The following is a 10,401-nucleotide window of genomic DNA, read 5'->3' as shown; positions in this document are numbered from 1 at the left end:
CGCCGGCCGGAGGGACAGACAAAATGTGGCCATCGGCATCGTGGAGTAGTACTCAGCCTGCTGACACCTGCCACGACCCGGGGGAGCGCTGAGGACACTGTGCTGAAACAAGCCAGACCCAGAAGGACAAATCCTGTCTGGTTCCACTTCTAGGAGGCACCTGCAGTGGTCAGACCCAGGGGGACAGAGAGCAGACGGCGGGGCCGGGGAGGGGGCTGTGGGGATAGACTGCTTACTGGTCAGTTCCTGTTTGAGAAGATGAGAAAGTTCCAGAAAAAGACAGTGGTGATGGTCATATAACATCGTGAAGGTACTTAATGCCACTGAACTGTACACTTAAAAATCATAAAAATGGTAAATTTTAGGTTATATATATTTTCCCACAGTAAAATAAAAGCAGAAAGAGGGGTGATAGAGACGGAAGAGGGGTGAGAGAGAAGGAAAAGGAAAGGAGGCCTTTTCTAACTGAACCCCCTGATCCGTATCTGGGCTCACGGTCCAAACACTGGAAGAAACCAATAGTACTTCAGGCCTAGTCCCAAGGCTGGCTCCTCCTGGGATAAGGATTCAAATGTTAGAAGACTTCAGCTCTTTGGGAGCAGAGGCCCTACAGAAAGGCAGAAGACAAGACTGGAGACTGCATCTACCCATGGCTGACACCTAGGGTGATGCCCCACCCTGTCAGCACCCTCCGTCCACAGCAGCTGCCCACAGCCGGCCCTGCCTGCCTGCCCCTCTCCCTCAGGCCCCAAGGCTGTCCTGGGGGCAACTGAGAGGCATCTGCGGAGGAGAGGGCCATTTCCCCCTGGCTTGGGCAAGAACTGCTAGGGTGACCTTCCACAGTGGGTGACCAGGAGCTGCTATCCTAGAACGCTTTATGTTGAAGAGCTATAATGAAAGTTCTATCTTCGGCAGAAGGCAGAAAGGAGATGGACCGTCATTTCCCCACTCCCTCAAACTGGATTAGAGATCTGCCCTGTGCCTCCAGACCAATTCTGCACGAGCCTACGGCAAGGCCTGTCCCACTGTTACTCAGCGTGCTTCAGCGGCAACAGTGCCGTCAGGCCCGGCACGGATCCAGGAAGTAGTCTCTGGGCACAGACTGTACCTGTTCCGGGAGAGAACCGAAGCCTCCCCTCGGGCAGACCCCTGTGCGTATGCTGAGGTCCAGGGCCTGCCTCTGACGGACACTGCCCGGTCTGCCCACCTGCTGCAGACCAGATGGCCACGCAGACGGCCCCGCCCGCTCACCAGCAGCAAACCCATGGTGTTGAGCCGGCAGAGCTCCTGGTTGATGCTGGGCGTGTTTGTGTGCAGCAGCGCGGCTGTGAGGCGGGCACTGTGCAGACGGGCGTTCCCCAGAGGCTCCTCCAGCACGCCGATGGTGGTCAGGATTGCTGTTTTCTACAAAGAAGCACCACCCAGTTAGAGCCTTGCAACCAGCATGACCACTGCTGGCTCCTCTTAGCTCTGGTGCTAGCTGCTCGAAGGGGCCCAGCCTGGGGAGGCGTGGGACGTGTGTGTGGAGGCTGGTCAGGGCAGCACTGCCTGCAAGAGGAAGCGAGGGGTCAGCGGGGTTAGGAGCCCCACCACTCCCCTCAGGGCCTCACAAAACAGCAAGCAATGGTGGTCCACTGCCCCAAGAAGCCCAGGGCTGTCTGGTCTCAGCAAACCAGGCAAAGAGATGTGCCCCTCAGCTCATGAGACATGTGCAAGATGGGGCCAGCTCTCTCAGGACCCTGAGCTAACCCCACGAAGACTCTCAGAGGACACGGGTAACAGTGGCCTTGTCACACTGGACGCAGGTGTTTCCTGACCCCATGCATGGCAGCATGACGTGTCCACCTTCTCGTTAACCAAATGTTCCAGAATCCCTACCTGCATGAAGCTCACTTTCTAGTGGGAGAGGCAGACGGTAAGTTGATAAATAAAATAAGCTGTGCAGTAAATCACGGTGGGTACTAAGAAGCACCCAGGAAAGGGAAAGGGGGCCGTGACTGAGACCGGATGGCGGCTAAGCGACTGAGCCCTTCTCCGCATGACCCAAGTGCTGCCCAGAGCTGCTGAGCTGAGCAAAGGGCTCCCCTGGGACCCTCCCTGACCCCTGGCCTGGTGTCCCTGACTTGGAGGCCAGACCTCAACTTGGTAAACGGCTCTCAGATGACCCCTATTTCAGAGCACAAGAGTCATGGGGCGGGGGGGCTGCAAAATGTCCAACCCCTAGGCCTTACCTCAGAGCAGAGATGGATACTCAGCAGATGAGGGTGTGAAAACATGCTCTGGCATCTGCCCGGTGGTTCTCAAGTTGGGGAGTAGGGTCCTCTGCTTGCAAACCATCCTGCCTACAATGGCTGCATGGGTCCCTAATAGCTGGTCAGGGTCACCTACCTTCGGCGGGCTGAGCAGAAGCTGGTGGAAGTCCTTCAGCCGTGGCTCAATGCCGTGCAGTACACCGCTGCTGACAGTACACAGCCCTTCCCGTCCCTGAGAAAAGGAGTCCACCAAGCCCTCTGTCCTGTGGACGAGGACAGCAGATGGAGACACGCGGGATGCGCCCCATCCTCTGTCTCACCTCGCCCCCCAACTCCTCCAGTCATCGGCTCAAGGGTGGTTTGGTGACTGGTACAGAGAGAAGAGAAAGGCACCACTGGCCTTTAGAAAATGCTCCCAGGTGATGGCCAAGGGCAGGCCCCTCGCCCCCGTCAGGCTGACGGCACCTCTCGCTCCCTGGACCATCTCCGACCCCCTCCCCTTGTTTTGGAAATAGCCACCATGGTTCCCACTCCTTGGCTGAGAAACAGGAGACAGGACTCCACACTGTCCCTCCGGCTTTTTCCAACTAATTTCTCAGAGATCTTCATATAAATAATTTTTTTCAGTTATAAGAGTAATATGTGACCATTATAGAAAAACATTTTAAATACAAAAAAAGAATAAAAAAGAGAATCAGCTGGCTCATCTCTGTTTTGGGTGTTTTGGTTTTTTTTTTTAAGATTTTATTTATCTATTTTAGAGAAAGAGTGCAAGTGGGGGGAGGAGCAGAGGGAGAGGGAAGAAGAAAGAATCCCAAGCAGACTCCTCGCTGAGCGTGGACACCACCCCCCCCAACACGGGGCTGGACCCCAGGATCCTGAGATCATGACCTGAGCCAAAACCAAGAGTGGGACGCTTAACTGACTGAGCCACCCAGGTGCCCCTCATCTCTGTTTTATGTGTCATTTTCATGCTGTCCCTTCACCACAGCCAAGGCTGGGAAAGGCCCTCAGAAGAGCCCCCACTTCCTACAGAAAAGGACCAGGCTTCCTGGGTTCACAAAGATGCAAACAATCAATATTCTGGTGGCCTAACTAGAGTAAACAATGACTGCACCATCATTCTAGTTTTAGGTAATAAACTAATAGATACGTACTGGGTCCTAGAGAGAAAGAAAAACTGCTAATAATCTCACTACCAACATTAACTCAATTTCTTGTCATTTTCTTGTTCTTTTGTTGTTGCTGTTAAGTCCAGTTTATCAATGCTGGGGCTTCGACGAAGCTCCCTCCAGAACAAGGAAATAAGAGAACTAGTCAGCCCAGGAGACAGGCCACCACCACCGTACACGAGGGGACAGAGTAGAACAGACAGACGCACACACGCGCACACTTCACGCCCCACGCAGGGGCACGCACACCATACACACACCCCACACGCTGGGACAGTCCGCAGGGAAACTCACTGGCCACACCTATTCCACAGACACATCTATGAACACTCTGGAAGCTGGTGACCCTCGGTGCCTTCGGACTGGGGCGGGAACATGATGGATGCCAAAGGTCAAAGGAGCCATACGTTTACCTTTTCAACAAGGAGAGTCTACCCATGTGATTACTTACATAATTAACAATTTATGAAAACCACCACACATCCAGCCACTCGTCACACTCAGCACTCACTCACGCAAGACACTCACCCAGCCCGCCTTGTCTCCAACAAGGTAAGTAACACCTGAGTCCCACTAACGAGGCAGCTCTCAGTCTGGTCTCCGTCAAACATGTTCTTCAGAAGCTGCTCCACGCACTCCTGCCTGTCAGACACACAGAGCTCACTGCTGCTGGAGCAGACGCACCGCCTGAAGCCCAAAGGACTGTCTCTCCCCTCCGTGGAGGAGGGACACCCTAAGACTCAGAGGGGCTTTGCTCAGGCTCCAGGCCAGGCACCCAGGGCTCTCACGACCTCCTGCCCCTGCTGGTCACAAGTCACTGGACCTGGCAGGAGACCCCTGGAGCCCCTCCCCGTGAGAAACAGCTCTAGCAAGTTAACTGGATGTGGTATTTCATAGCCAGCTTGTCAGAATCTGAATCGGAGGCGGCAGCATCTGCCAGTGCGCAGAGCAGGGCGTGGAGACCTCCTAAGGACGCAGAAAGACCCTGCACCCACCCAGGCAGGCACCCGCAACACAGCCAGCACTCACGACTCCAGCACTGTGAGGAGGGGGTCGGGCTCCGGAGCCTCCTGCAGCTGACCGCCCTGCTCTCTGCCCAGCCTGATGATGTCACAGAGGGTCTGAGAGGCGTTGGACTGTCTCTGGAAGGAAAAGGAGATGCCGCACTCCCCTCAGGGTTGAGGAGAAAGTCCAGCAGAGCTGCCTCCCGGACAGTGGGAGCTACCCCACTGCTCAGTTCTTGGAAGGACACTGGACTCTCTAAACCAGTCCATTTCAGAGCTGCCTGGTTGGCCTTTCTGGTGTCAGGATGCAAGTCTGGTCAGACCTTCTGGATGAACTGAACTATCCCCCAAAGTCCAAATGGGGCTCTCTCAAGGGTCAAATACACCACACAGACATTGCTCCATCCCTTGAGCCATTTTGAGATATGCTGCATATGTGACCACGTTACTGACACTGTGTTTTAAATTCATATTTAAAATATTAAGTATTAAATCATAGCTGGTAACATTCAGAATGAGTCCTGGAAGCTAATGGAAACAGGCAAGATGCTATAGAGAAAGCAGGAGGCCTCGACTCTTCTAGGGCAACACTAATCCTTAACCGGTGAAAATCTGGACAGTGCACTTCCAACAATGTGGGGTGTTTAGTGATGCAGATGAACTGACTAGAGAGAAATATCCCCTGGCTCCTTGCCGGGAGCATCAAAACACACAGCCCTCACATGCACGCTGTGGGAACTTTGGGCTAAAGGAAGTGCGTGCACGACTATTTTAGGAAGAAATGAAAGCAGCCCGGAGGTCCCTGGGGCCTCACCCCTGCCTCTGGGCTGGGGAGCAGGCCAGTCAGGCCACAGGGTTCATGCTAGTGGAGGGGCACCCACCCTCCTCAGTCGGGAGCACAGGCCCCCTTGCCCAGCTGTCTGACAGCCCCGGGGACAGACAGGAACAGAAAACAGCGTGGCCAGGCCGCAGCAAAGGCTCAGACACAGTCGGCACCACTGTTCTCCAACTGCTGAGGGCAAGCAACCGTGTTTAGTTTTGTCATGCATCGAAAAAGGCTTATCAGGATATACTCCAAACTCTCAACAGTGACTCCTGCAGGGAGCGGGCAGGGGGCCAAGAGGGAAGCCCCACTGCCATCCTGCATGCTTCTACATGGGCAGGGGGGCCTTCCTCCCAGAGCTCATGCCCTCGTAAATCCCACTTCCTCAAGCATGGGCTGGACCCAGCCACTCCCTTCAAGAGAGCAGAATACAGCCACAGTGCAGACTGTCCCTTTAAAAAAAAAAAAAAAAGATTTTATTTATCTGAGAGAGAGTGCACAAGTGGAGGGAGGGGCAGAGGGAGAAGCAGGCTCCCCACTGAGCAGGGAGCCCGATGTGGGGCTTGATCCCGGGACCCCGAGATCATGACCTGAGCCGAAGGCAGATGCCCAACCGACTGAGCCACCCAGGTGTCCCAGACTGTCCCTTCTAAGATGAGTTTGCAGAAGAATGACTTCCGTCTCGCTCACTCCAATGGAAGCCAGCAGCACCAAGAGCTGCCCTGTGGATAGGTCCAGCGCCCTCAAGGAACGGAGTCCTGCTGAGCCACGGGTGACCCTGGAAGCGGGCCCTCCCCTGCTGAGCCCTGACATGACCACAGTCTTGTGACAGACCCTAGGCAGAGCACCCACTAAGCCATGTCCATGTCCCTGACTCATAGAAACGGAAATAAAAAATACTTTCTGTTATAAGCAACTAAGTTTTAATTTGTTACTCAGCCAGAGATGAGATAACTAATTCAGCTTCGTTGTTTTTTTATAAAATGTAGTTTTATTTTTTTACTGAAAAGAAATAGTCTAGAAGTCAGTGCTTGATTAAAGGAGGTAAAGTGTCTAACTGGTCCTCATCTGAGGAAAGGAGCAACTTGCCCCCAGAGCAGCAGAGAGCATTCTCCAATAGCCCCGAGTGGGGGGCTCTATAGAAGGCGGGCTCCGTGGGAGCTATACTCACATCTTCATCCTGACTCGGATGGATCAATTCCACGAGTCTCTGGATGATCTTCTCTTCATTAAGCCACTGAAAGGGAAAAAGAGGCCTGTCAATGACACTGTTCATGTCTAACTCAACAGAAGGGAAGTCATTTGGTGCGAAGAAATCCACGAGCCAGGTTCCGGAGACAGAGAGTCTTTGCCCAACAATGTGTGTCCACCCAGACCCAGAAAGAAAAAATCGTCATCAAATTCTGGAGTGACCCAAACTCAGTGAAGGAGAGAACCATGGTCCGCCTGTCCCAGTGCCAGACTCTTAAACATACCGTCTTCAGGATATCTCAGAAGACAGAAGGGGCTGGAGCTGGGGCTCTCCCCGCAGTGCAGAGCCTGGCTGCACGTGGAGCCCAGCTATGCTCCGCTCTCTGTGGCAACAGGGCCTTTCCAAGAGCAGGAGAAGCACAGAGGCCTGGTGCAGCTGCAGGAGTGCTGGGAGGACTGAGTGCCCAGCACCGTTCAAGGCACAAAGGCGGTGGGCGCCCAGGGGAGACCAGTGCACTTCCTTATCCCAGACTGGAAGATCTGCCTCCGTGGCTGCTCAGCATCGAGCTTATGCGAGCCTCCTGCCGTTAACAGCTGATGTTTATGCTGCACTCACTGCCTAACGTCAGCTGTCGTGATGAAGTCTTTGTGGGAGGCAGCTCCATAATGAACCTAAGGGTGCGAAGTGCCACCTAGATGATGCCTCACCTGACGCCAGGAGCTGGAAAATGGGCAAGAAGGACCAGTGCTTTATTTTAAATTGCATTACAAACAAAACCTGCCCAACGACAGTGAACAGCTTATCCAGCACTGATTTCCTGGTTTCTTTGAGATGAGAATCCTCCTCTTTTCTGGGAAAGCCCTCAGGGAGCTACGAGCACTCCTCTTACTGGGAGCCTGTCAGGACAGACACATTCACAGACCCTGGGACAAAAAACAGGCCTGCTTTGGTCTTTACTGTTTTCACTGCATGGAACCCGCCAGCTAATGCCTTCCTCATAAAGCCAGGACCTGACAGAACTCCTGCTCTGAGGCCACAGGGGCACCAGGACCTGGGGGGCGGTGAGGAAAGCCCTCTTCTGCTTCTTCACAGAGCGGGAGAGGCCAGAGTGTCAGGGGGAAAGGAACACTCTGCTCTTTGCTTCTGGGTAGACTGAGGCAGTACAGCAGAAAAGGTGCCGACTGCAGGCCCAGGCCCAGGCTCAAGTACAAGCCTGACAAGAGCCCCTGACGACCCCACAGGGAGAAAGTCACGTGGGATGGAAAGCCTGGGGTGCTGACCTTCCCACGTTCTCTGAGCTCCCTCACCCAACTCTGGCCTCCCTGAGCCAGGCACTCACTGTGCACTCAGAGAGCCTGCAGAGCACCGGCGGACAGGGACAGGGCCCTGGGGAGGAAGGGGCCCACACACTCACATGCAGGACGTCCTGCCGGAGCCCAGCCGGCTCCACGCAGCTGACGAGGCGCAGCAGCAGGTCCATGAGGGCCGAGGTGCCGATGTGCTTCAACACCAGGCTGATGAACCCGTGCTTCCTCTTCAAGAACTGAATCACCTGAAATCAAACACACCCTGACAAGCCTGACAACCAATGAGACGCTGCCCCTAAGAACTCACATGAGAAAGATGAATTTTCAATTATACAGAGCATAAATTATGGAAAAACCTAGAAAAAGTTGTAAGAAAGACCTCTCCAAGGACAGCAGAGACCTGAGCACAGGGAAGTCCCATGAGGCAGTGGTGGGGACCCTATGAGGCCCCTGGGCTGATGGAGGTTTGCTGCACGGTAGGGGGCTTTATGCTAATATGTCACAAATACCCTGAGAGAAGGGCTGTGCACGAAGCTGCTCCGGACTGCTCATCCGGTACCGCATGGAGCCCATTCAAAAAAAGAAAAGAAAAAACTCCAGGCTCTAATGACCTTTCCATTGAATTCTACCAAACATTTAAAGAAAAATAATTCCAATCTTATATACACTCATCCAGGGAACGTAAGATGAAAGAATACGCCCCAAATCATTATATAAGAACATAAAATTTTGATTCTAAACACCTGATAAGGGCATTATGAGAAAGGCAAATTAAGCCAATCTCACTGATGATCACAGATGCAAAAATTCAGCACATGAAAGAAACCATAACGCACCACAACCACGTGGGTGCATACCATGAAACCAAGGCTAGTTTAACATTAGAAAAACAATCAGTGGTATTTGCCTGCTAACAGAACAGAAAAGAAAAATTCTATGATCAACTCAATAGAGAGTAAAAACATTTTTTTAAAGATTTTACTTACTTATTTGAGAGAGAGGGAGAGGGGCAGAGGGAGAGGGAAAAGCAGGGTCCCCACGGAGCAGGGAGCCCCACATGGGACTCAATCCCAGGACCCCGGGATCATGACCTGAGCTGAAGGCAGACGCTTAACCGGCTGAGCCACCCAGATGCCCCCAAGAGAGTAAAAACATTTGATAAATTTCAACAACCATTTATGTTATAAACTAAAAAGACTAGGAATAAAGAAAATTCCCTTATTTCTGATTAAAAAGTATCTATAAACACCCCACAACAAACATCATACTTAACTATAAGATGTCAAAAGCTTTTCTTCTCAGGTAATAAATAAAACAAGGAGGCCCAATATCACCACTTCGATTCAACATTGTACTAAAGGTTCTAGCCAATGCAATCAGGCAAAAAAAGAGATAAAAGGTGTAAGAATTATAAAGGACAAAATAAAATTGTCATTAATCACAGATGATATGATCCTGTACACAGATAAAACAAAAGAACAGAAAGATAAACTGTCAGAATATCAGCTTTACTGATAATCACCAAAATCTGGAATCACCCTAGATGTACATGAACACATGACTGGTGAAACACCTGGTCCATCTACCCCATGGAACACCACTCTGCAAGAACAAGGAATGTACTACAGATTTTAGAAATGGAAACAGATTAGTGCCAGGGGCTAGGGATGGGTGAAGAGGCAGAGGTGGGAGGAAGGTGGGAGTGGCTACAAATGGGCAACACAAAAGACCCTTGTTGGTTTTTTTTTTTTTTTTTTTTTAAGATTTTATTTATTTGTTTGACAGAAAGAGAGTGAGAGATCACAAGTAAGCAGACAGGCAGGGAGAGGGAGAAGGAGAAGCAGGCTTCCCGCTGAGCACAGAGCCCAACTCGGGGCTTGATCCCAGGACCCAGGACCCATGCCCTGAGCTGAAGGCAGACGCTTAACCATCTGAGCCACCCAGGCGCCCCAGACTCTTGTTGTTTTGGAACCGTTCAGGATCCAACTGTAATGGTAGATACATGAACCTATACAGATGATAAACAGTATAGAACTTAATACACACACACACAACTACAAGCAAAACCAAACAAATGTGTAAGATCAGTGGGTTGTATAAATATCAATGTCCCGCAGTGATGTTCTACTAGTGTTTTATAAAATGTCACCATTGACAAAACTGAGCAAAGTATACAAAGGAGTTTTTCAAATTATTTTATACAACTGCATGTGAATCTACAATTATCTCAGTAAAAAGTTTCAATAAAAAAGATACCATTTAAAATAATACGAAAATATCAACCACCTAAGAATAAACCTAATGAAACATGTGTAAGACCACCGCACAGAGAATTACAACATGTTACCAAGAGAAATTAAAGAAGCCCTACTCAGGAGCGCCTGGGTGGCTCAGTCGTTAATCGTCTGCCTTCGGCTCAGGTCATGATCCCAGGGTCCTGGGATCGAGTCCTGCAAGGGGCTCCCTGCTCTGCCGGGAGGCTGCTTCTCCCTCTGCCTCTGCCTCTCTCTGTGTCTCATGAATAAATAAATAAAATCTTAAAAAAAAAAAAAAAAGACCACAATGCTATATTATATACCAGAATACCCAGAATAAACAGAGTGATAACATTAAGGGTTGGTGAACAACAGGAAGTGGCATACTCTGCTAGT

At 51.3% G+C, this 10,401-nt stretch overlaps 1 protein-coding gene across 1 annotated transcript; it reads right to left on the bottom strand.

The window, feature by feature from the left end:
- Positions 1-6: 6 nt before the first annotated feature.
- LOC145719492 (serine/threonine-protein phosphatase 6 regulatory subunit 2-like) lies at positions 7-8,727 on the bottom strand. The gene is made up of 6 exons (XM_081810984.1): positions 7,858-8,727; positions 6,423-6,488; positions 4,454-4,566; positions 3,953-4,066; positions 2,389-2,515; positions 7-1,404 (listed from the first exon to the last, which is right to left on the bottom strand). Exons 1-6 carry the CDS (start codon positions 7,921-7,923, stop codon positions 1,033-1,035), a joined length of 858 nt encoding a protein of 285 aa, XP_081667110.1. The 5' UTR covers positions 7,924-8,727; the 3' UTR covers positions 7-1,032.
- Positions 8,728-10,401: the final 1,674 nt, after the last annotated feature.

Source organism: Leptonychotes weddellii, unplaced genomic scaffold (assembly GCF_054177405.1).
Source record: "Leptonychotes weddellii isolate Sample4059 unplaced genomic scaffold, ASM5417740v2 HiC_scaffold_4842, whole genome shotgun sequence".
In the NCBI taxonomy this organism is placed as follows: Eukaryota; Metazoa; Chordata; class Mammalia; order Carnivora; family Phocidae; genus Leptonychotes; species Leptonychotes weddellii.
This window is presented reverse-complemented; position numbering and strand designations above follow the sequence as displayed.

What these genes read in the sequence shown, in the direction of transcription:
- LOC145719492 (XM_081810984.1), bottom strand. Translation starts at nt 7,923, where the DNA reads ATGGACCTGCTGCTGCGCCTCGTCAGCTGCGTGGAGCCGGCTGGGCTC. An exon ending in ATCCGAGTCAGGATGAAGAT is followed by an intron (nt 4,567 to 6,422) that starts GTGAGTATAGCT and finishes TTTTCCTTCCAG; the next exon opens with AGACAGTCCAACGCCTCTCA. An exon ending in TTCTGCTCAGCCCGCCGAAG is followed by an intron (nt 1,405 to 2,388) that starts GTAGGTGACCCT and finishes GCTTCTTTGTAG; the next exon opens with AAAACAGCAATCCTGACCAC.